The sequence below is a fragment of the Rutilus rutilus genome (assembly GCF_951802725.1).
Source record: "Rutilus rutilus genome assembly, chromosome: 14".
In the NCBI taxonomy this organism is placed as follows: Eukaryota; Metazoa; Chordata; class Actinopteri; order Cypriniformes; family Leuciscidae; genus Rutilus; species Rutilus rutilus.
The window spans coordinates 26,112,051-26,138,275 of NC_140219.1; the positions used below are offsets into that span (position 1 = coordinate 26,112,051).

The 26,225-nt window shown below is 41.1% G+C and overlaps 3 protein-coding genes across 4 annotated transcripts in view; all 3 read right to left on the reverse strand.

The window, feature by feature from the left end:
- Positions 1-26,225, reverse strand: part of LOC311303303 (lysozyme g-like) — a 52,543-nt gene that overhangs the window by 15,746 nt on the left and 10,572 nt on the right. The gene's annotated exons all lie outside the window — the stretch shown is intronic.
- LOC311303302 (lysozyme g-like) lies at positions 11,577-18,933 on the reverse strand. 2 transcript variants are annotated; one of them, XM_084429726.1, is made up of 6 exons: positions 18,217-18,933; positions 14,513-14,627; positions 14,275-14,358; positions 13,986-14,182; positions 12,112-12,250; positions 11,577-11,811 (listed from the first exon to the last, which is right to left on the reverse strand). In XM_084429726.1, exons 2-6 carry the CDS (start codon positions 14,514-14,516, stop codon positions 11,678-11,680), a joined length of 558 nt encoding a protein of 185 aa, XP_084285852.1. In that variant the 5' UTR covers positions 14,517-14,627; positions 18,217-18,933; the 3' UTR covers positions 11,577-11,677. The 2 variants fall into 2 exon arrangements, with proteins under 2 accessions (XP_084285852.1, XP_084285851.1); XM_084429725.1 differs by lacking the exon at positions 18,217-18,933 and having other exon boundaries at positions 14,275-14,391; positions 14,513-14,812.
- Positions 18,088-24,950, reverse strand: LOC311303301 (uncharacterized protein). Its single transcript, XM_084429724.1, has 3 exons — positions 22,720-24,950; positions 18,401-18,468; positions 18,088-18,260 (listed from the first exon to the last, which is right to left on the reverse strand). Exon 1 carries the CDS (start codon positions 23,617-23,619, stop codon positions 22,771-22,773), a length of 849 nt encoding a protein of 282 aa, XP_084285850.1. The 5' UTR covers positions 23,620-24,950; the 3' UTR covers positions 18,088-18,260; positions 18,401-18,468; positions 22,720-22,770.

Consider the following 26,225-nt stretch of genomic DNA (forward strand, 5'->3'; position numbering starts at 1 on the left):
TAATTCACAGACAACATACGAAGATGTTCAACTAATAAAGATTTTCATCGCTGGCAAAAATATGATGCATTTGAAGATTTGCTTTCACTTGACTGTACTGTAGTTCCATGGCCACTTCATCCAACGCTCTTGATGTTCTTAAATCTTCCTGTTACGACTCCGAGTCGAGTGTGAATTGAAATCGCTTCAGACGATTCAGTGCGTGCTGGAACTGAACAGATCATTCAAACTGATTCGCGAACCGATTTAGACAGATCTGCCAACTTGTTTGATGAAGTCTTTGAATAGAATCGACTCAAAAGAGTGATTCATTTGTGAATTGAGCATCGCTCAAGCCCATAAAAAAGATACATCGCGCTTGGAATAAACTACGCATTTAACAACACATATTGCATTAAAATAAAGTAACGAGGAACGTCGCCCAACGTAACGAAGTAAAAGTACAGTTTTTTCATTAGAAATGTACTCGAGTTAAAGTAAAAGTATTAGCCTACCCACATTCAAATCTACTCTTATAAGTAGGCTACAATTTTTCCACACAAAAAAAATACTCAAGTAAATGTAACGAAGTAAATGTACTTCGTTACCCACCTCTGCCGATCAGGGAAACAATTTCACAGGGGGGGAGTTGTTGGTAGAATTATATGCAAACCCACCCTAGAGATCAGCTTACCAAAGAACAGATCAGGTTCCATTTTAATCCTCCCAGCGCACCTCACTTTGGTGAGTCCTAGGAAAGAGAAGTGAGAGGTGTATGAAATCAGCCCTACGGACGACACTGAGTACTCAGATTGTCACCATATAGGTATTGAGAAACATCTTAGTTGAGGTTGATGGTATCTTAAATTCAAAACCATTGGGGTTATGTCTCTAGTGATGTGGCAGATCCAGATCCAGATCCCATGATTCTGAATTCCTTGCTTATTGGGCGGCCTGACTCCTCCCTACCTCAGATGTGGTCTATCATGAGTCTGATCTACTCAGTTAGAAGAGGTGGAGACACAGACAGATTCTCAGTGATTACTTATGGAAGCATTTCGTGCAGGACTTCCTACCGACCTTACAGGCATTACCATTACAGTTGGAACTGTAGTTCTTATCACTGATGAGCAATTGCAGAGAGTGCTCTGAGGAGTGGGCACTGTTTCCTTGTCTACCAGATTTGGGATGGCCCAAAGCCTGTTTCAGTAGTGATGAATCAGTTCTTTTTGCATTATTGTGTGGTTTTCAGCTCCATTCTGTGGTTTACCTTTACTTATAAGTGTTTTGTTTACTTTTTTTTAGTAAATGGATTACCCTGACTATATTATCTCTTCACCTTCTTGATTTACCATGCTAATGTGACAGTTTTGTTGATGAGAGGAAAGCTTGCAGCACTTTTACTAATTGCTGCTCTCGGCAGTGTGGGGAGTGCTGGGATGTTTGCTAACAGTGTGGTTCTGCTTGGGTATTTCAAACTTCTTTTGACTCCAAAGCAAAGAACAAAAAATAACTTTGCTGTGAGTTTATGGGGGCTTTTAAGCCCCTAAAGTAGCTACTCACCAATGGAAGATTACAAGAGAACAGTAAGTATGTTGTTATCTTCTGAGCTATTCTGAAATGTGTTTGAAGTCTCTGTCTTTTGCTTGATATTAAAATGTGCTCCATTATGATTACTGTTGATGATGAACTTAAAATGATGGCCAATGCGCGCCGTGCCTGAGCGCAGTCTAATGGACTTCTCCCCCTTATGTAAGAGGAGGAGAAATAGTCACATCTTGAACCAAATACGATACCTAATTGGTCATAACACCATCATGAAGAAACAAGCCGACTGATCTAGCCTCACTTATTATTTTTTCTTTCTTTAAATAGTTCCTTTTCTTTTCCGTTGAGAGTCTCGCTTTCTAAAGCCCTATTTGAATGGGATTAACTTTACAAGGGTAGATGGAGTAATGTAATTTTACCACAGGACGTCTGTAATAATAATGGCCAATTCCATTGGGATAAGAGATTTCAGTAAAACCAGCAGAAGTGGGAGGGGAAACTCAATTTGCGCACCGCCATCATCCTCCTGTCGTCATGTGTGTATTATGTTGCTTCCTAATATCATGTGCGCAAACACATATAACCTATATTTATATATATATATAAAACAGTTATGTCCGGTCGAAAGCTTTTTTGCCGCAAAGCTTCAGTCAACGAAACTTCAAACTTTAGCCACGAGACTGCTGCTGCGTCTCAATTCAGAGGCTGCATCCTTCGAAAGCTGCATTTGAAGGCTGATTCCGTAACCGCAGCGCGACGAAGGCTGTCCCAATTCGAAGGCTCTTTCAAATGCGGCCTCTAAATGCGTCCTTCGTTTCCTCTGAAATGAATGATACAACAGATGGTTCCTTCGTGGCCTTGCCTACCTCAAAATTGATTGCGCGCCAGTGACGACAGGATTTATTTGAGAGATTGCCGAATTACACTTTTAAACTAAGTATTGGGTTTCAACTTACTCAAATATCTAATGATACAAACGTAAAAAAAAGACACATTAAAGCAAATGTTGACTTATCTTACTAAGATGCGATTATTTATAGTTTATACTATATGGTTATATACTTATACTAGTTATATATAGTTTATATATTATATACAGAAATGGACCATGCTGAACATATTTAGAGAGTTTGTGAACAATGTTTTGTTTTTAGACAGGGTTCATAAAAAAGTCTAGTACAAACTTTCCAAAAAGTTTCAAATAACATTTTCAAAAAAGTCTAGTACAAACATTACTGTCACTCATCAACGGTAGCTGTCAAAGTTGATAGGCGACAATTACAATCCTCCGTATGCTAGACCGTCCCATTTAACGACACAGTCCGGCCTTCGAAGGCGTGGCCTTTGCATTGGGACACAGCCTCCTTTTCCATTCATCTGGCAACACATTACAACATGATTGGCTTCCCAAGTCATTACTCAAGATGGACGCCACAGAAGGGAATTCCCATCAAAGACACAAACAAACAAAAGCAAGTAACATCTCAGAACTGGTGCATTGATATAAAATTTAATAGCCCCACCTAAGAAAAGATAGAAGGGTTAATTTTATGATTTATGGTTCATTCAGGTTAGGTCTTATAAATTGCATTGCTAATAACTTGGGATTTCATAATTTCACTCTCTTAAAATTAATTCTTTCCTCACTTTCTTCCTTTTTGCAACTCGTTTGAATGTGTATGTTAGATATTAGTTTATGTTTTAGAATAGTCAAAGTCTTGTTTGTATTTAAAGAGAAGTGTCTTGTGCTATTTGCTTACGAATTTAATGTCTTAAACTGCTGATCTTGTTACCATACTAATAAATAGTGTTTTCACTATAGTTCGGATATTAATATCTGCTGCAGAGTTGATAGTTACAGCCTGTTCAATTGAGCGCTGGATGATTAATTTGTTCGCCCGTAAAACAAATGCTTCTTTCAAAATACTCTATTAACATAAATATGAATTCCCTATGAGCGAAATTGTTTGTTTCCTGGTTCCCTGAGATAATGGGAACGAGACATTGCATAAGAAGCTGCATCTAATAGCTTCACCATTGTCACGGTATCTGTACTTTGGACATTTGGAAACAAAGCTTGCATATTTCCCGTTGTAATCAGTTCTGCTGAAATCAAGTGGTGCTCACGGCAGTGCCAAATGTGTGGAGCTTGACCCAGTTAGGTTTAGGGGTAGAGTTAAGATCTGGCAAAAAATTCAAACTCCACCTATTAGGTCCAAATAGGGGAAACTAGATGTCAAGATCCCATGATGGAATTCCCAGTGTAAAGATACTTGTCTATGAAATCAACCCAGTCAGTCTAGTCACAATGAAAGCAAACTGCATTTGAAATCTGAATGTTTGATGATGCATATGTACAGTTCTGACCCAAAAACAGAGTTTGAAATGAATAGAATCTAGTGGAGGCAGGGGAGGGGTAGCTTTGAACCAAGCAATCAAACCTAGTATGAAAGCATCCTAATGTAGGGTAGAGTGGGGGAAAACGCCCCCCTCAAGGAAAATGTGACATTATAGTGAAACAAAACATAAGTGTGACTAGAATTGCCATCCCGGTTTTGAGTGACTATGGCAGGAGTTATTCACCAAATATTAAAATTGCTCAGCCTTCATAATTAATTAGTATTTTGACTAAAAATATTTTTGTACAAAGGGGGCGTTTTGCCCCAGCGGTGGGTGTGTTGAGATGAAGACATTGGCGAATGCTGGAGAAACAAGGGCAGAAGAAGCAGACACATAGCAAACAACATCTCCATGACTGGCCACTGTACTGGTGCAGGGTAGATTATTTAAGTATTATTTGTTTTGTTTGTTTTCTTCTCTTCTAAATTGTTTTAGGTTGAGACTGTGTTACTATTAGTCAGTTCAGTTCTGGCAGGTCACGTTAGTCAAGCTTGCATCAGCTGACTCTCAGGTAGGCCTGGATGTTGTGGCCCTTCCTGGAGTTTGGGTTGAACTGGGTGATGTTCTTAGCCAGCTTGTCGAGGTCTTTAAGTATCATCCCACGTGCAGCTTCGTAGTTCTGTGGTGCTGGCTAGTGATGTTATGGGTTGTGGCCATTCACTTCTTCCATTGTATGGCAGTTCTTAGATGGAGGACTCTGTTCTGCTCAGCAGTGTTGATGCTGAGGGAGGTCTCTCCGTTCTTGGCTCTGGTGTCTGTTTGAAAACAAGCTTGAGTTCATCTCTGACCGTGTAGAGCTCATCGTTGGAGTCATCTCGCTGTCGCGTCAGATGGTCCATTTCAGTGCTTTACCTTTCCAGGTGGTCTACCAGAACATTGATTTTAGAGTTTTTGTCTTTAATGTCAAATTTGGCTTTCTCTAGCCGAAATTCAGGAGACTGGAGTTTGAACTGGCATGTGCGGCGTAGGGTAAATAAATAAATGGTAAATGGACTGCATTTATATAGCGCTTTCAACAGACCCATGGCCACCAAAGCGCTTTACATATTGCCTCACATTCACCCATTCATTCACTCATTCATACACCGACAGCGGTGTCAGCCATGCAAGGCGCCATCCATCTCGTCAGGAGCAGCTGGGGTTAGATGTCTTGCTCATGGACACCTCGACACTTGGTCAGGTGGAACCGGGGATGGAACCTTCCGGTTAGTAGACAACCTACATGAACCACTGAGCCACTGCCACTGATGTAGGGTGTGCATCAGCTCTCTCAGGAACTTTTTCAGTAAATACTTCCTATCCTATTCCAAATAGGTAAACAATATTATAATTTATGTTTGAGAGGAAAAATAATACAATACTAATGCTAATAACTCTTTTCTTAGTCTGACGAATTGATACCACCCACACTGTTGCTCAACACTTGTCTCTGTTAATTGATCTTGGATGAGATGTCAAAATTTTTATTGACAAATGCTGGGATAGTATGGAGAACAAGAATTTGATTAAAAATCAAATACCTAATGGTTTGTTGGTAACACTTTAGATTACAGCCCGGAAAGTACTGCGTAACTTTCAGTGATTATAGTGTACCTATGAAGTACTTACGTGTAAGTATAAGGGAACAAACATGATGTGTTTTGGGAATAAAGGGAAAACAACCAGGAGAATTAACAAATTATTTATACTGTAAGTATTTTAGAAACTAAGGGGTACTTATTCTACTATTATGATACAACAAACTTACATTTGGGAGCAATTAGGCGAGAACATACACTGCGTACCTTTTTTGTAAGAATAGTGCACCAATACATATAAGCTTTTTAAAAATTACAGGGTGCATATATCTGTGCATTTATACAGTCATTTTTTTTTTCACTAAGGTGTGGAGAAATGTAAGTGTCATGAATCTGGTGTCCTTCTCTGTCTTTCTGTTATTTATCTGAAGAAGTATATATTTCTGTTGGACTGATTTCTGTCTCATAATTAAAGGGACTGTTCTTTGCATTTCGCTTTTGGGTCCTATCTTTCCTCATCACAGAATAATCTGGCCACTATGGACCCAGCGAAGGAGAGCCCGATTCACACGGCTGTTGAACTGCAAGGTGCCATGCTCGGCAGACATGATGAGGAGCTGACCGCTGCCCGACACGCGGTTGAGAGGCTGGCTGCCCAACTCACTGATCTGTCTTGACAGGTCCACCAGTTCAGGAGTGATCCACCTGTTCCTCCCAGGTCGTCGGAAGCCCCTGAGCCCAGAATTAACAACCCCCCATGCTATGCCGGTGAGCCCACTCAGTGTCGATAATTTCTCACATTGCCTACGACTTACTCGAGGGAGCGAGCCCGGGTGGCTTACGTCATCTCTCTCTTGACCGGACGTGCTCGTGAAAGGGGTTCCGCCGCCTGGGAGGCTGAGGTAGACTTCACCACCCGTTTTGATTCATTCAAGGACGAAATGATACGGGTGTTTGACCGCTCTGCTCATGGGGAGGAGGCTTCTCGCATTATTTCCTCTCTTCGCCAGGGAAGACGGACTGTAGTGGATTATTCCATTGAGTTTCGAACCCTGTCGACCACCTGTGGATGGAATGAGCCAGCCCTAGTCACACGTTTTTTAGAGGGGCTTAGTGCCAACGTCAAGGATGAGGTTATCGCCCGCGAACTACCCACCCGTCTTGATCCTCTTATCGAGCTGGCCATCCGTATAGAGAAGCGGTTTGATCTCCGCCGTCGCGCCAGAGGAATGGATTCCACCTCGCAACCTCCTGTTTCAGCTGTCTCCGGTTCCCTTTCTACCAACTCTGAGCCAGAGCCTATGCAACTTGGTGGTCTTCGCATTTCCGCCAAGGAGAGGTAACGCCGCGTCATCAATCGTCTATGCATGTATTGCGGGGCGGCCAACCATTACGTATCTGCATGCCCAGTAAAAGCCAGCGCTCGCCAGTAGAGGAGGGATTACTGGCGAGCGCTACCTCTCTGATCTCTCCATCTAAGTCATGCACCATCATTCCTATAACCCTGCACTGGTCTGGTTCCTTCGTTTCATGTAACGCTTTGATAGACTCTGGTGCCGAAGGGAATTTCCTTGATGAGACTTGGGCACTTAAACAAGGTATTCCCCTGAAGAAACGCGAGGAGACCACTCCCCTTTTTGCCCTAGATGGTAGTTCCCTTCCTAGGGTTCATCTGCGGTCCATTCCCTTATCTCTCACTGTGTCAGGCAACCACCACGAGACTCTTTCCTTTTTAGTTTTTCACTCCCCTTATTCCCCAGTAGTACTAGGACACCCTTGGCTAGTTAAGCATAACCCCCACATTAACTGGTCTAATAATTGTATTCTCTCATGGAACTTGTCTTGTCATGTCGAATGTTTATTGTCTGCTAATCCTCCTGTTTCTCTTGTCTCTGTGTCTCAGGAGGAACCGGGTGATTTGACCGGGGTCCCGGAGGAGTATCATGATTTGCGGGCGGTTTTCAGTCGATCTCGGGCCACTTCTCTCCCCCCTCACCGTCCCTACGATTGCAGTATTGATCTCCTTCCCGGTACCACGCCTCCCCGTGGAAGGCTTTTCTCCTTGTCTGCTCCCGAGCGCGATGTGTTAGAGAAGTATCTTTCTGAGTCTCTCAACGCCGGTACTATAGTTGCTTCCTCCTCTCCGGCCGGCGCAGGTTTTTTCTTTGTTAAGAAGAAAGACGGCTCTTTGCGCCCTTGTATAGACTATAGGGGGCTCAATGACATAATCGTTAAATCGGTATCCCTTGCCGCTTATGTCATCTGCCTTCGAGTTGTTACAAGGGGCAAAAGTCTTCACTAAATTGGATCTGCGTAATGCTTACCATCTTATCCGCATCAAGGAGGGGGACGAGTGGAAGACTGCGTTTAATACTCCGTTAGGTCACTTCGAATATCGGGTTCTTCCGTTCTGGCTGGTAAACGCCCCCGCTGTTTTTCAAGCTTTAATCAATGACGTCCTAAGGGATATGCTCAATATTTTCGTCTTTGAGTATCTTGACGACATATTGATCTTCTCCCCCACCTCTCTCCAGGTTCACATACAACACGTACGCCGAGTCCTTCAGCACCTCCTAGAGAATCGTCTTTTTGTTAAGGCAGAGAAATGTACTTTTCATGCACCATCTGTCACCTTCCTCGGTTCCGTTATTTCGGCAGAGGGCATTGCTATGGATCCCACTAAGGTACAGGCGGTAACCGATTGGCCAGTTCCTGACTCTCGTGTTGCGCTTCAGCGCTTTCTTGGTTTTGCGAATTTCTATCGTCGTTTTATACGTAACTTTAGTCAAGTAGCTGCGCCCCATGCAGCCCTTACTTCAGTCAAGTCGTGCATCAAATGGTCAAAGTCTGCCCAGGAGGCTTTCGATCATTTAAAGTCTCTATTTACTTCCGCTCCCATTCTTGTGACGGCAGATGTTACAAGACAATTTATAGTCGAGGTTGACGCGTCTGAGGTCGGCGTCGGAGCCATCCTTTCTCAGCGCTCTTCTACTGACGACAAGGTTCACCCTTGCGCCTTTTTTTCCCACCGTCTCTCGCACGCGGAACGTAATTACGATGTTGGAAATCGAGAACTGCTCGCCATCCGTTTGGCTTTGGGGGAATGGCGACAGTGGTTAGAGGGGTCTACCGTTCCATTTGTTGTCTGGACTGACCATAAAAAGCTAGAATACATCCGCTCCGCCAAGCAACTAAACGCACGTCAAGCTTGCTGGGCTTTGTTTTTTGGTCGTTTCGATTTCACTATTTCTTTTCGTCCAGGCTCAAAAAACATAAAGCCCGACGCTCTCTCTCGCCTCTTTGATCCCACAGACGCTGCCTCGACTCCCGAGGTGATCGTTTCGCCAGGTCGAGTTATTGGTGCGGCTATCTGGGGAATCGAAAGACTAGTTAAGAGGAATGATATAAATATAAACTTATAAAAACTTTCCCGCTCCGTCGTTCCACGTAACGTTCTTAGGAATTTTCTTTTTGTACCCGTTACAGCACGTTTAGCTGTGCTTCAGTGGGCTCACTCCTCTAAATTGACTGTCCATCCCGGCGTTAGGGGCACACTCTCTGTCATTCGTCAACGATTTTGGTGGCCCACTCTCGAACGTGATGCGCGACGCTTTATTGCCTCGTACACCGTTTGCGCACAGACAAAGTCAAGTAATTCTCCGCCGGCTGGTCTTCTTAGACCTCTCCCCGTTCCGTCTCGTCCATGGTCCTATATCGCTTACTGTCATGAATCTGGTATCCTTCTCTGTCTCCCTCTTCTGGTTTCACACACACACTCACACGCACACACATAACCTCGTGCACCTTCACTCACCCTCAGCTGTTTCTAGTTGCAACTTGTTATCACGCTCATTCTCTCACACCTGTTCTCTCTTCCCTCTAATCATGTTTGCTACTTCTAGCTTCCCCTTTTCCCTGCTTCTTTGCCAGATTATTTCGTACTCTACTCATGCAAGAGGCTTCTCCCTACCTGCTGTATCTGTCCTGTCCGAGTCCTGTCTTGTGCGAGACCGATCTGACATCCTGCCAGGCACAGGTCTTTCTCAATCTGTTCGTTTATAACCTTTTGTTCTACACTCTGTCCAGCCTGCCAGCTGCTGACGAACACCCAGAGCATTCTTCTCTCCAACCGCTTGCCGCTAACTCTCTAAAGAGATCAGAGGACAGAGCCCGCCGGATCCCGTTCTCGGACTGTTTGCTGCTGCCTACATTTAAAGAGACTTTCTGTTTCTCGTTATTGGAGCGTCAGCATTTACGGCTGCTTTTCTGTTATTTATCTGAAGAAGTATATATTTCTGTTGGACTGATTTCTCTCTCATAATTAAAGAGACTGTTCTTTGCATTTCGCTTTTGGGTCCTATCTTTCCTCACCACAGTAAGTAGATGAATTTATTATTAGAGCCCACCCAAGCCAGTGAATCATAAGTGGGCAGATTTATTAGGTGGGTGCTTTAGTAAAAGGTAGTCACTTTTGATAAACATACTTGAAATGTATTAGTTAAAACCCTTAATTTGCATGTGCAGGCAAGAGAAGGAAGTAAAGTGATTGTGTTAAAGTTTTTTTCCTGGAAATGTTAGCATTTGTACCCGATTAAAAGCAAAAATGCACAATTAAACCTTTGTTTTTCAAATGGTTGTAGGAATTTTTATTTATGGGCCCCATTAGCCAGAGCATAGAGTTTGCATATTTGGCGAGCTGTCCAAAGGGAGTGATCCGAGCTCAGAATTTAGCCTAAACCCAGAGTATACTCTCCCATATCCCTGGCTGGGATATAAATAGTTAGTGAGGAGCTGGGGTGGTGGAGAGATGCTGGACAACTGTCGTCGGAAAGAGGTATGTCGGCTGTATAATTCCTATCATGCTAATTGAGTTGATTATCCGAGCATTCTCCTGTGCAATTTTGTTTGATTATCTAAAAGTGCTCCTCCTGAACTATGTTAAAGGGGTCATATGATTTGTTTTCATGTTTTCCTTTTTCTTTAGTGTGTTATGTTGCTGTTTGTGCATGTATAAGATCTGCAAAGTTACAAAGCTCAAAGTCTCCCACAAAAAGATTTATCCCATCTTAAAGAGAAAGCAGATTCAGACCTAACGCCTCGATTGGAAATATTTGCATAATACTGCCCAAATGCAAAAGCAAAGAAAGAAGGCGTGGCTTCAGTTGTCTAGTAGTGTTGTAACCGCCATGTCGTGTGATGCTGTGTGTTTCTATGCGAAAGGAAAAGCGGCACTTTATTTAGCCTACTGAAAGTGGCCGCAATTAGGAATCAGTGGTAAAGATTTATTTACAACACCGTTCTAGAACAGTATCTTCCAAATATTCGTGTGTGTGCAGCACATTTTATGGAGGACAGTTTCCTGAACCTAGGAGAGTACAGGGCTGTGCACAAAAGCTATTTCTAAAAAATAAAAAATAAAATAAAAAGCGCTTCTGAATCAGAGCCTGTAAGTATGTTTAATTATTTGTTTAAGTATTTGCTATTGACTGTTTAAATGCGGAGTTTTGTGCAGTGTAGAGTAACACGTATTGTTTGTCGTTCCACTGATCAAAAGTGCAGAGATGATTTATGTTTACAAAAAAGTGTATCCTCTGTTCTCCTCTTATAACTTGTGGTGAAAAGATGTAATTCTGCAGAGCTGAAGCTGCTACTATGATAAGGGATATGACATTTCCGACACACGATTGAGGTGTTCGACCAATGACAACACACTGCGTCAGCTGGCCAATCAGAGCACACCACACTTTTCGGAAAGTAGAAATCTTCACGTTTTAGAAAGACTGGGCATAGAGAACCTACAGTATGTGAAAAATACTGTATTTTTTTTAAACATTAAAGCATGTAAACATTCTATTATACCCAATACACAAAATAATGATATTTGAAAACAGCATCATATGACTCATTTAATTAAACATCATGTAAAAGTGAATACGGGACAAACAACATCTAATAAAACGCGGTACGCCGTCATGGTGACGCTGCGGCAATCCGGATTGGAATAGTTGCACACGTGCTTCAGACACATTCATGATGTTCAACATCAGACGTCTCGTTCCCTTCTCAGACGTTTTGTGCTTTACAGTGAAGAAAGGCTGTTCATTAAATTTATGTTACAAGAAAGACACATGATCAAATAAATAAATGAGTTTTATTTCATTCCCAAAAACACAGAAAAACAGAATACAGAACTGTGAACAGTGGTTCCCTTGGTTAAAAGATTATGCTGTTCTTCAGTAACCCTTGCTTTTGAACCACTGGGCTCGGGCCACAACATCATTGGAGTAATCACCGCCTGTGGTGCCCACGTCCATGCGCTCATATGTACGGACGTTCTTCACACCTGCGTTGTAGGCTGATATTCCCCCTGGAACAGATATTATAAATTACACATGAAACACTCACGTCAAATCAAACTAGGCGATCACATACTATTTACATTTATACTCTGCAAAGTTAACATTACTTCTAAAACCTTTGTGAAATCTTCTAAATGTACATTTTACAGTTAAATTCAACAATCCAATTAATCAATAAATCAATACAAATCTTAAAAACTGGAAAAAAACAAGACCTTGTGTACTTATCCACTAATTGTAAGTTAATCAAAGTTTTTATTAGAGTTAATTTATGGATAATCTGAGATACGAGTGTATCCTAACCCGACCTTTAAAGCATTGCTCTTGGGTCCACTGGGGAAACTTTGTTTTAATTTCTTTAATGAAGCCAATGAGTATCTCAGTTCCTTGTGTGACATGTTCCTCACTGTCCCATGCACCTACTAGCTTGTGGTAGCGTTTGTCAACCTGAAAAAAAGAGAGAATAACAACTAAATAGGTTACAGATTAATAAATTGGGTAAAAAAAAGGAAGCACTGCAGGGGAACTGCTGTTTTGAAAAGGGAAGATGGGAAAATCAAGTTTACACATTTTATGTAACACAAGTCTTTGGATTTGCTCATTAGCTGGAGGCATGGCCTGACAAACTGTGTACATGCTTTGATATGTTGAATTCATGCGGTTGATGTCATTGTGTTTTTTCCCAGTCCCTCCCAACTATCCAAACATTTTCTAATTAACTGTCTACAAAAAGACCAAAGAATGCTCATTATTTTTAGGTTCCTTAATGCAAAACAATATACACTCACCTAAAGGATTATTAGGAACACCATACTAATACTGTGTTTGACCCCCTTTCGCCTTCAGAACTGCCTTAATTCTACGTGGCATTGATTCAACAAGGTGCTGAAAGCATTCTTTAGAAATGTTGGCCCATATTGATAGGATAGCATCTTGCAGTTGATGGAGATTTGTGGGATGCACATCCAGGGCACGAAGCTCCCGTTCCACCACATCCCAAAGATGCTCTATTGGGTTGAGATCTGGTGACTGTGGGGGCCATTTTAGTACAGTGAACTCATTGTCATGTTCAAGAAACCAATTTGAAATGATTCGAGCTTTGTGACATGGTGCATTATCCTGCTGGAAGTAGCCATCAGAGGATGGGTACATGGTGGTCATAAAGGGATGGACATGGTCGAAACAATGCTCAGGTAGGCCGTGGCATTTAAACGATGCCCAATTGGCACTAAGGGTCCTAAAGTGTGCCAAGAAAACATCCCCCACACCATTACACCACCACCACCAGCCTGCACAGTGGTAACAAGGCATGATGGATCCATGTTCTCATTCTGTTTACGCCAAATTCTGACTCTACCATCTGAATGTCTCAACAGAAATTGAGACTCATCAGACCAGGCAACATTTTTCCAGTCTTCAACTGTCCAATTTTGTTGATCTTGTGCAAATTGTAGCCTCTTTTTCCTATTTGTAGTGGAGATAAGTGGTACCCGGTGGGGTCTTCTGCTGTTGTAGCCCATCCGCCTCAAGTTTGTGTGTGTTGTGGCTTCACAAATGCTTTGCTGCATACCTCGGTTGTAACGAGTGGTTATTTCAGTCAAAGTTGCTCTTCTATCAGCTTGAATCAGTCGGCCCATTCTCCTCTGACCTCTAGCATCAACAAGGCATTTTCGCCCACAGGACTGCCGCATACTAGATGTTTTCCCTTTTCACACCATTCTTTGTAAACCCTAGAAATGGTTGTGTGTGAAAATCCCAGTAACTGAGCAGATTGTGAAATACTCAGACCGGCCCGTCTGGCACCAACAACCATGCCACGCTCAAAATTGCTTAAATCACCTTTCTTTCCCATTCTGACATTCAGTTTGGAGTTCAGGAGATTGTCTTGACCAGGACCACACCCCTAAATGCATTGAAGCAACTGCCATGTGATTGGTTGATTAGATAATTGAATTAATGAGAAATTGAACAGGTGTTCCTAATAATCCTTTAGGTGAGTGTACAACATTAATGCTTTTTAAAAACTTTGCATGTATTGTCTCTGATTAGTATTTTCTGATTTAGTTTAAACACCCTAAATGTCATCTTATGTGCACTTGCACACCGTATATCCCTCATACTAAGATCTCCCTGTCCTGGAGTTATTGTTTTCAAATAGACTAGATCTATTCCTCTAACCAACCTGCATGAGACCAAAGCCATTGCCGTGGTCGCCCCACCCATCCTTCAGAGCGGCTCCGGCTCTGGACTCTCTGGATATGATCCCCGCGATCACAGCCGGGTCCATCTGCTTTGCTCTGCCAACTTTAGTGATTATACTCTTGTATTTCTCCATGCGGGTCAGATCATGCTCAGCCAGCTTTTTGGAGGCTTCAACACCTTTGAAAAGAATAAATCATTGTTAATATAAAATGCAATAAGGTGCATATATTGGTAAAGTTTGGTTACTGGACACAATTAGTCAGTCATACCCTTTACGGTTAATTTATCCTGTTTTGCTGTCACCTCTGAAGCACCGGTGGTGTCTATTTTCATGATGTCTCCATAAATGCATGCTAGAAAAAACATGGCAAGTATTGTCTGAAGGCCTTTAAAAAGTCAATAAATAATTGATTTACAAACAGAACATTAATGTAATTAGCCTGCTAGGCTACTATTAGTATCACATTAAGTGAGGTATTATTTAGCATAACATATGATTTGTCTTACCCATGATGACTCGAAAATGTTGTGAAAAAAACTAAACAAAACAACCAAGACCGCTGAATTGTGTGAACTTGTGATCGTAGTTGAACTGGTTTCTCTTTCTGTTTTCGCAGTTCTTCTGTGAGGGTGGGGCAAAATGAAGTGTTGACATTGTGGAATTCCCTTTTGTTTAGTCACCAGAGACAATTTGAAGATTAAATAAGGTTTCATTTGTTACCCCTTTTAGTTAACATGAACTACAATACGTCTACAGAATTTATTAGCTTATCTTATCTTAATGAAAGCATATCAGCTAATCTTAGCTAATGAAAGTTTAGCAAAAAAAAAATTCTTAGCAAAAGTTGTTAACATTAGTTAATTCCCTGTGAACTAACATGAACACAAGCATTTTTATTTAGTAAAAGGTTAATAAAAGCTGTAATTACTCATTGTTGGTTCACGTTATAATGCATTAACCAAACATCTATGGAATAGAATTAGGTTACAATCAATACACTTTTGGCATTGCATAAGACCTGCGTAAATTCCGTCACAATGCAAAAACAATATCATTATATTCAAATGCAGCATACACTGCACTGAAAAGACAATACAGGTGATTTTGCTTTCAAATTTAAAATGCAGAGATTAAAACGCTTTTCCAAACAAATTGGCTGTAAGATACATTCAATGTTGTCAACCTCGGGATATCTAATATTTTATATGTAGTAGCCTACTGTATTGCTCTCTATTCTGACTGAGATGCATTTAATTAAAAATTATTATTTTTTTGCTCAAACGAGCTTTTTTCTCGGCTCCCAACCCTGACTACTGTAGACAGACAAGAGAAAAAGTGTACTGCGCCTTTAAGGACAGTCCCACTGATCGCAGCCAGTCGAAAACCAGGAAGCAAAACAGAAAACACTGGAAGTAGGACATGTTACAACATAAAATAAAGATGCAGATGCGATTTTGTATCTACTTGCTGATGATTCGAGACTAACTTTAGGCTGCTACTCTGTGGTCAAATCACCAAACATCGACCTGCTTGCATCTGTGAGCAAAGTAGCCTATACATTATTTTAAATAAATCTAGTCAGTGAAAGAGTATAATTCTGTAGTTTTAGCTTCAGAATCATTAATATTTTTATTTTGGTGTACTATTGTCCTGTGCATTGGGTTACCAGCACCTCGTCCAAGCCTATTCACCATTAACACCCACAATGTAAAACCAAATGCAGCATTTTAATCAAAAGTTCATTTTTTGTTAACCTTTTACCATATGTCTTGGAGTATCGCAATAATGTCGTATCGTGAGTTCAGTATCATGATATGTATCGAATCGTGACATGAGGGTATTGTTACACCCCTAATATATATAAATATCGTGATCTCTCTCACTTTTATACAATTCTGACACCTGCTGGTTAATCTGTCACATAATCCTTTGAGAGTTTCTTGTGTTTCTAAGGTCTGTGTGCAAATTAAGGGAGTATCAGATACAAGTAGCCTACAACAAGTAAATAAAATAATTAATATAATAAAAATAAAAAAATAGTAAAGAAAATGCTGTTAGACATTATACTCAAAGGGATAGTTCACCAAAAAAGTAATATTCTGTCATCATTTAAATAATTTACCCTCATGTTGTTCCTAACCTGAATTTCTTTCTTCTGTTGAACATAAAATAAGATATTCTGAAGAATGTTTGTAAGCAGACAGTTGATGACTTCCATTTGGGGTGAAATATCCCTTTAAGTTAAAGCATGGATCACCTTCAATGTAAAATATTTAATATAGAAAAATTACCCACATTTCCATAATAATACTTTTTTTAAATCTCACAATTCTGACTTTCTTTTCTCCACAGTATCTCACTATAGAAACAATTTAGTGAGATAAACTCAGAATAAATACAGAAATTGCGAGTCTATATCTGGCAATTCTCACTTGTTTCCACCTTGCATCTCTCACAATTCGGACCTTTTTTAAATAAACTCAGAACTGTGAGATAAAAAGTCGCAATTACCAATTACCAGTATCTTATATTCATCTGTTAGGTTTGCAAAGATAAAGATGGCACACTGCACAGTAATTTACTGTGTCCCGTGGATGTGTCCGAGATGCCTTTAGGAACCCTTCCTGACATGGAGAATACAGCAGAGGCCGTACGACTCCTGGACTCTGAAGGACTCCCAGAATCCATTCTTCCTGGCTGTTGGCTTCTATAAGCCTCATATTCCTTTCAGAATCCCACGGGTGTGTGTTTGTTTTTAGAGAAGCATATGACATACCGGATGAGCAGCAGTTAAATCTGGGAAATATTGCATTTTTATAGGAGTACCTAAAGCATTAACCCTGGTTAAGCTCAGTGGTGGAATCCAACTGAGTACATTTACTCAATTTACTTAATAACAAATTTGAGGTACTTGGACTTAATTGGTGTTTTTTCATTTTACACATTTTTATACAACATTGCATCTCACAGGAATATTTTGTACTTTTTACTAAACTACAATTGTCTGGCAGCTCTAGTTACACAATGTTCCATACAGTTCCTGTACATTGAAAGCCATGTATCTCAAAATTTACTGATTTCAAAATGTTTCTGATAAACTGAGGGAATTAAGTTGTCATTAGAGGGATGAGGAAAATCACATTTCCAACACATGTACAACAGGAAACAACTAAATTGTGACATATAAGTGTTTCAGATGCTGAAAGATTAAAGGTATAGCGGAGGATTTTCCCAAATTTTAGAAAAGAACCGCCCTCTCCACTTTTTTAAAAAATGCACATGCGCAACACTCTACCTGCTCCCGAGAGGGAACGCCTATTAAACGTGTGCACGAGAGAGCATGCACGACCTAATCATAGCTTACATTAACTTTTACTAGCAGTGATTTTAAATGGATTTCTCCAAATTTCAAATCGCCAAACTTTACCTGTCAAGTAGAAACTTCGCGACTGAGGCATCAGTGGGAAGCCCAACCTGTGTTTTGAGCGCAAGCCATCGTGTGAATCATGTGCACGAGCACGTAGAATCACCAGAATGATTGACACTTAGGAGGACCAATAGTCTTGATGATCCACCCGGAAAAAGAAAATCCTCCGCTATACCTTTAATTTATGTGTGCATGATACACTGCTACTTTTGTAATGCATTACCAAGTGGATGTCCTGCAGGCTCAATAAATAAGATAGTTCAGAGCTAGAGCTAGCCACTAGAGAACTTAGAAACAGAAAAACTGATCACATCAGGACCATTTTATTATCCATACATTGGCTGTCTATCAGCTAATTTTAGAGTTCTATTAATTACTCAGCAAGTACTGAATGGTCCAGCTCCTCATTACCTACAATCCATTGTGTTAATCACAAAATTCCAGGATCTTACAAATAGAATATTCTAAATAAAGACAAGGAGGTAGATCATTCTCCCATTTGTCTTTAAAATTATGGAATAGTCTTCCGAGCATTCCAAATTCAGACACACTCTCTCAGTCCAGACTAAAGACAGTCCAGATATTTGTCTTTAGTCTGGACTGAGAGAGTGTGTCTGATTTTGGAATGCTCGGAAGACTATTCCATAATTGTTCATCATCGGAATGCATGTCCTAAAGGTTACAAGGGCCTATCTGCCGGATCTAGCTCTTCCAAATGCCTCCACCTCATCGCTATTTGCTTCTGAGTACTGAGAATTAAATAATTAATAAAATATGACTTACCACACAGTGCATGGCAACCAGTGGACCTTCAATTCAGCTTTCCCCTACACACACAAACACGAATAATACTTATTTTAACTGTTTAAGCAATCACTGAATAGGGCATAACATATTGTTTTATGATCTTTGAAAGGTCAGAATCAGTCATTTACACAAGAAAGCAGCCTAACAGAACACATTTTACCTCATTTATCCGTTCCCTAGTTATTCTATCAAAAAGGAAAACCTTCTGCCTACTACATTTTCGGCAACCTGAAATGATGAAAAGACACGGAACGTTTATTAAGCCATGATGCCATGCTTTGTAGCTGAATCAGTCCAAATTGATCATTTCACATGTGAGGTGATAAGCAGTCCTTTCCACTCATGTCAAAGTAAATTTGTCCCTGTTTTTGTAAGCAAAATGTACAGGATTGGTTTTCCCAAAGTCCTCTTAGCTTAAAGGTCCTTGCACACTGACTCTGAAATTCGCTTCAGAAATGTTTGCACGTTAAAAAATAAATACGACGAATAAATATGTTTTATCAAACGTCATAAAAAAATTAGGATCGGGTTCGATTTTCTGCGTTTTTCGGATCAGTAGCAAGAATTTTTTATGGTGTTTTGACAATTCAGAGCCACCGAATGACGAATACGGAAAAATGCATACAATAATTTCGGACTTAGTGTGGAAGGACCTTAAGTCAGGGACTGACATTAACCACAGCCCTTGGACATTGGCCACAGCTAAATAACTAAATAACGAAATACTGTGAACTGGCTACCAATGACCCGGTTAGCCAAATTAATCCAATTTACATGAAGTCAACTCTGACTGGGAGCAAATTTATTAAAGGGGTCATATAATGTTGATTGTACTGAAATGTGTGTTGGCAGTGCCTGTACACAACCATCATAATGATAAAAATCCATCCAGTGTTTTTTTTTTAATCTTCTTATATGTTTTCCCCTCTCTCAAATCAAGCCGTTCGACCGTGTGACATCACACAGTCGGACGCCCCTCCCACGATTGTTGATTGACAGCAGCGTTTCAACACAGACCCGCCCTCGCTCGTGAGTGAGCTGTCAATCATAAGTCTGCGCGTCATTGTTGATATGCTGGAGCACTGTCTATGAGCAGAATGGCGTCTAAGCGATTGTGGTGTTCTGTTCTTGGGTGTAATAACGAACACAGCAGTCATTTTGATGTTCCTAAATCCGAACCGCTGAAGGCTGAGGCGCAGTGGCTGAGTTTTGTTTTCGAAGGGAATATTCCCCACGATCAACGTCAATGCTTTCATGTTTGCGTGAATCATTTTCACACACCAGACTGCTTTATAAACGAGGGTCAGTATAAAGCTGGTTTTGCTAAGAAGCTGCTCCTGAAAAAAGGATCGGTACCAACTATTCGTGTTCCTGTTGCACCTCCAGAAGAAGAGTAACGTTTTATTAACCTTTATTTTTAATCTTTATATTAATCTTTGCAAATCGCTTGCTGCACGCTTCACGATGAATGCGGCTAAGGTTTACACTCAGGGTACATTACGCCATGTTTTCTATACGACGTTCTCAATATAATTCATAATCCCACGTTTATAATGAACAACGCGTTATGGTTATTATGACCGCCGCTAGCATAACTAGCGAAAGCGGTCATATAAGGATTGTCAAAGTTTTTTTTTTTTTTTTTTTTGTCATCTACTGAATTTTTCGTCAACGATACCAGGGACACCGAAACACCGGGGAACATGAAATTTGGTGGGCATGTAGCCCCACTAGACTTTTACGGAAAAATTTCGTTTGGTCCCCGGGGGCCACTCCCCCCCCCCGCGCTGGGCCTCCCCAAACCCAAAAAATGCAGTTTTTCCTAAATAACTACCTGAACCGTGGCACCGAGGATGAAGAAATTTTTATGGTATGTTGGTCTTAAGGGCCCACATCAACCTAGCCCATAATTACTCATTAGTGATTTGCGCCCCTTCCCATAAAAAATGAAAATGCAATATTATTCTGCTTTAATCGCCCCTATCTTCAGTTGAGATGTTCAGAACTGCACCATATTTCATGTGTATGATTAACTTGACATCCTCTGGGGGTATGCTAAGTTTCGTAGAATTTCATCCATGGGGGGGTATAAAATAAATTCATTTATGTGCACATTTAGTGACTGTACACTCATCGGCCTGTAGATGGTGCTGTTGAGCGAAGGGTTGCTGGTTTAGGATGATACTGTCACACACACACATGCAGGAATACAAACAAACGCAAGCATGCACACACACACTGACATCCACACGCACAGACACACACACACAAACACACACGCGCACACACATGTACGCACGCATACATACACGCACAGACACACACACACACACAGACACACACATACACAAACACACACACATACACGCACACACAGACAGACATGCACATACTACTACTTTTTTTAGGTATCAGCCATATACCCGATTTACCAATACCCAATGTGTTATGCTTGGGCAGTATACTAATGAGGTGGGTGGGACATGTTTCATGCCATGTTAGATCACATCCTGAGAGTCTACGCTTTCAGAAAATATATAGTTTATATAGTTGAATCAGTTTTCTCTTCATGGTACAGACCAAAATGTATTATGTGTACACTTTCTTCACCTAAATCCATAAAATCCCATTAATTTCAATGGGACATTTACTTAAGTGTTCTGCTAGGTACAGTGGGAATAAGTTTAATTTTGTTTGTTTTTTGTTTAAAAAGCTGTTTGTTGTTACCAATGTAGCATGAAAAAGACTTGCTTGAACACAATAAGTGTGTTTTTGAAACTCATTTTTATAATACATTATGTAGGGAAAACCACTGTTATGAATGTGACATTTTCACATTACGGATGTTAAGTGTCTAAACTAATGACTTTTGATATAAAACTTAAATAGTAATAGCAAATAATTACAAAACTCTAAATTATCCATGATCCACAGGAATACTCCAGACAGTCTTTTAAAATATACAACTTATATACATAAACACGCAATACAGCCAAATTGCTCCACGTCATTTATTTTTGTGGAAAGCCAGTGCAGGCCTGAGCGGCGGACCGGCGGTCATATTTTGTACCGCCATGCGGTACATCTAGTTGTGTTATTGTGTTACAAACGGTGTATGCACAGAACAGAGGGGCGGGGTGAGCAAAGCTCATTATCATTTAAAGACACATGCACTTAAACGGCGTTCTGAAAACAGAGCTGTTTTTGACCAGGTAAAATTAGTGTTTTCTTACAATACTAATTAGAATTTTTAATTAAAGTATATTACAAACTTTTAATTTAGACCCTAAAGAATCATATTAGCTTGTACAAAAATGACATTATATGACCCCTTTAAAGGGGCATTTCACCCATTTGAACATTGTTTTTTATTTAAAGTGGGTCATATATGTAGTCGAAAGAAATTTTGAATTTGGTGCCTTTGTGACCGAGAAAAGACAAAAAATAACTTCAGGACGCATTTGTATGAAAGACAACAACTCCCACAATGCACCACATTGCACAGCTCCGCAAGCCACTCCCACTAATCCAGAAAGTGCATATCTGCCTATAAGAGAAATCACTCTTCCGTCTACAAGTCTAGCTACCACCAGAGCTTGAAATTAATTTCACATTCACACAAAATGTCTAGTTAGTTGGCGAACTCATTAGTGCATTACTCCTCGTTTGTATTTCTTTCGAAAAGGTGAATTATTGCATGGTACCTGGATGTTCAGTCAGAACATATGCGGTGCGAAACTAGGAAACTAGTTCACAACACAAACGTCCGTGTCCTCGTCTGATTCAGAGATTTCGTCCAGGAGAAATTGTCATCGTTGAAAATCTTTGCCACAGACGGACTCTATCTCTGTGTTCATAGCGGTTCGTAGTTGCATAGTGAGATCACCGGCGCCACCAGTCCGCCCTAACCCGAGCCAGTCCGGGCTCCTCGTCCGCGGCAGGCAGGTCTTCTGCCTCGGCTGCTCTTCGCTATAATGCGGCTTGTAAAGGTAGCCACAAACACCTGATTCAAGCATCAGACTTCCGAAATCCTCTTCCTCTAGTCTATATCATATTGAGCACTCTCCTCCGCTATTGTCATAACTTTACATCTGTCTCCACAGCGCCTGTTAGCTTAGCTTCAAACAAGATGGAGGATATTGCTTTCAGTTTCAGAGAGTAAAGTCCCACCCACTGATCTGTAATAGGTCTGTAGCGTGAGCGGGTCCCGCCCCCTGGGAAAGATGAGGAACTAGTGCTTGTAGTCTCAACAGAAATCCCCCCCTCTTACACTTCCTCCTACAATGACGCAAAATTACGATTTTTGCGTCATTGTAGGAGGAAGTGTAAGAGGTAAATAACGGATTTCTCCCGTCTCAGGGGAAAATGAGGGAGTGTTGCACAACCATTCAATAGTATGACTGGGTTTCTAACAATGCAAAGCTTAATGCAAATGGGTGAAGTGTCCCTTTAACAGTGTGGAGTAAGATGTAGGCCTACCATGCAAAAAGTTGCCTTTTCTTATGTTCTTCACACGTGGCCCTTCCTGACTCAAAGACGTGGAAATGTAAGAGGCAGATGGAGGAGAGACAGAGGGAGAATAGTGTGAAGAGGTAGAGGTGTTTGTCTGTTTGGTGGAAGTGGAAGTTTGGAAGAAAGTGAAGGAAGAATAGTTGTACAAGTAGAAGAAGTAGGAGAGAGAGAGGTTGGAGAGAGTGGGGAAAACAGAGGAACAAGGTTAAGAACAAATACAGTCTCAGACTCCTTGGTTTGAATCTCCAACGCTTGACTCTCCGCCATTTGACTCTCCACCGATTGACTCTCCATCGCCGCCGCTTGACTATCCAACGCTTGACTCTCCGCCGCCACTTGACTCTTTGCCGCTGCTTGACTCTCCGCCGCTGCTTGACTATCCGCTGCTTGACTCTCCACCGCTTGACTCTCCATCGCCGCCGCTTGACTATCCAACGCTTGACTCTCCGCCGCCACTTGACTCTTTGCCGCTGCTTGACTCTCCGCCGCTGCTTGACTATCCGCTGCTTGACTCTCCGCCGCTGCTTGACTATCCGCTGCTTGACTCTCCGCCGCCGCTTGACTCTCCGCCGCCATTTGACTCTCCACCGCTTGACTCTCCACCGCCGCCGCTTGACTATCCAACGCTTGACTCTCCGCCGCCACTTGACTCTTTGCCGCTGCTTGACTCTCCGCCGCTGCTTGACTCTCCGCCATTTGACTCTCCACCGCTTGACTCTCCACCACCACCGCTTGACTATCTGCTGCTTGACTCTCTGCCGCCGCTTGACTCTCCGCCGCCGCTTGATGACTGGCGAAGCCCTGAGCGTGTAATAACATCGCGGATGGTTTTACATTGAAGTTGGTTGAAAGCCATGTGCGTGTCATCTATACGCAAAAGGGTGCTATATGCGTGGGCAGAAAACGCAGAAGGACGTGACAAACTGCCTTATATGACGCCCTGAGATGAGAACGGGTTGGACATTTAAGTAGCTTTTATAAACATGCCTTAGAAAAAGAACATTATTGCATCTTTGAGACAAAACAATGGCACTGATATATTTTAAGATTGGTTTCAGTTAAGACAGCTCGAACATGCATTTTAGTCTGGGACAATTAGGCCTAAAGCCTGGAACACACCAAGCCGACGCCAACGAACTAGCGCTGATGAAAGCCGACCGTGTTGTCGCCTCGCGTCGGGGTAAAAAGCTGCACTTGAACACACCGAGAGAACTACAGCCGACTGTTAGCTAGAAAGCGCGTTCTGCGCCTGCGTGTAAATGAGACAACCGTCTATTTCTGCAGATATATTCGTCTATATTCGTCATTCAAAAAGGGAAACTGACGCTGCCGGCTGCAGATACACACACCGTAAACAAAGCACTGCGTGCTTACCGTTCTGAATATCAATCCTGCTAAACACTTTCTTTATTCCACTCTTCTCGTGTTAATATTGAAATATGCACCAAGAACACTCAGGTAAGTTGACATATCATTAGAACAGCCTTCTGTCTGTACCGTTTTGACTTTGCTCGCTGTTTTGCTATTATTCTCGTGCACTGCCTCGTTCACTAAGCTGAACAGCCAATCAAAGTTCCCTCTCTCACCGACGGCCCGACGCCGATTCAACATGTCAAATCGGCCGTTACAAAGCCGACGAGGACCAATTTCAGCCGACGGTGCGGAACACACTGAGAAGATTTAGTCGGCCGATGCACGGAAACTGCCCGACGGCCGACCGTCGGCTTGGTGTGTTCCAGGCTTAAGCCTTTTCTGTGAAACCGGGCATGTATTGTGCAATTGGATTCGCATTTGCGAGAAAGAAATTGCAAAAAAAATTCTCGCAATTGTGTTTACATCTTACAATTTGGACTCTTTTTCTCAGAATTGCAAGTTATAAAATTGGAATTGCGAGAAATAAAGTGAGAACTGCAAGATATTATCAAAGAATTATTGGACAACTTGCAATTCTGAGAGAAAAGAAAAACTGAATTGTGAGATATAAACTCACAGTTGTTGGGTCGCAGTTACCGTTTTTTTTACCGTAAAGTTTTTATTTCATAGCGAAAACAAGCTCCTATGTTAGATTTGTCTATATTTGAGGGCTTTTAACTGATCACCATTTCTTTTCAAAATTTCAACCCTTTAAATCACCTTTATCTTCACAAGTTCATTTTGTATAGCCTTGTATAAATCTAGTCTCTCAATGAATATGAGGTAATACACAATGAATATATAGGCGAATTGGCAAACAGTCAATTTAAATATTTTAAGATCAATTCTAACATATCACACCACAGGACTCTAAACTGAAACTGCTTGAAATTTCATGTCAAATTCTCCAAATACTAATTGCACGTATAGCCGGACATCAAATGAGACGAATTTCAAATTTTCCCTAAAGAGCATGAAAACCTGCAATTTAGTTTGTAGAATACATTTAATTTCTTTTAACTTAACTGTTTAAACCTTCTAGATATGTTGATGGCTAGATCATGGTGTTAATATTTTCACATAATTTATGAAAAGTTTATCAAGAAATTTATTTACATCATATTTTTACAATATTGTCTAAATATATAATGTAAATCCCAGAAGAAGAAAAAAATACATATTGTTGCAATATCACCAATTAAAGGCAGGGTAGGTAGGATTTATTAAAAATTAAAGATCCAAATTTGTTAAAACTTTCTATATATATCAATACATAATTAAAATGTAAGAACTCTGAAAAAAAGAGTATAAAAATCAAGTGACTCTAGACCGTTTAATCTGTATTAAACACAGCTCATTATTTCGATTCGGGACGAATCAAAGGATTGGCTTAGGCGACTGTCACTCTCTCGCAACCATGGCAACCACCCTTTTGCCACACAGCACCTGCCCACTTGCGCGCGACCGTTTGATTTGAGGAGTGCGAGAGGCACGGAACCTGATCACACCTCCGTCCAGTAGATGGCGGTAATGCACTATGTTTGCAAGCTGCCAATAAAATCTATCGAAGAAGAAGAAGAAGGCACTGAACCTAGGAATACCAAAACAATGGCAGAGAAAGAGCAATCTAAATTTACAGTACCGGCATATGCAGTTAGTGAAGGCAAACCAGGCAAAAAAATGCCCCTTCCCCTCCGCTTGTCTCAGGTAAATAATGCGTCCTCTAGCTCAGCGGTCGGAGTCGCGCGTTCATGTGTTTTGGGGGCGAGGCTTTGGAAGAAGCACAGAAATGAGGGGGTGGAGTGAATGGAAATAATGAGATGTCTTTAAAACAGTCGTGAGAGGTCTACAGACACTCGATTTTGATACTTTCTTTTTCAGAGTACTTACATTTTAATTATGTATTGATATGTACATAAAGTTTAAACAAATTTGAAAAATAAAAATTTTAGACCATTTCTACCTACCCTGCCTTTAAGCTATAGATAGCCTATGTCATTTAACATCAATCCTTTGTGTTTTTCTTATAGCTCTGAAGGTGAAGAAAATACTCAACCAAA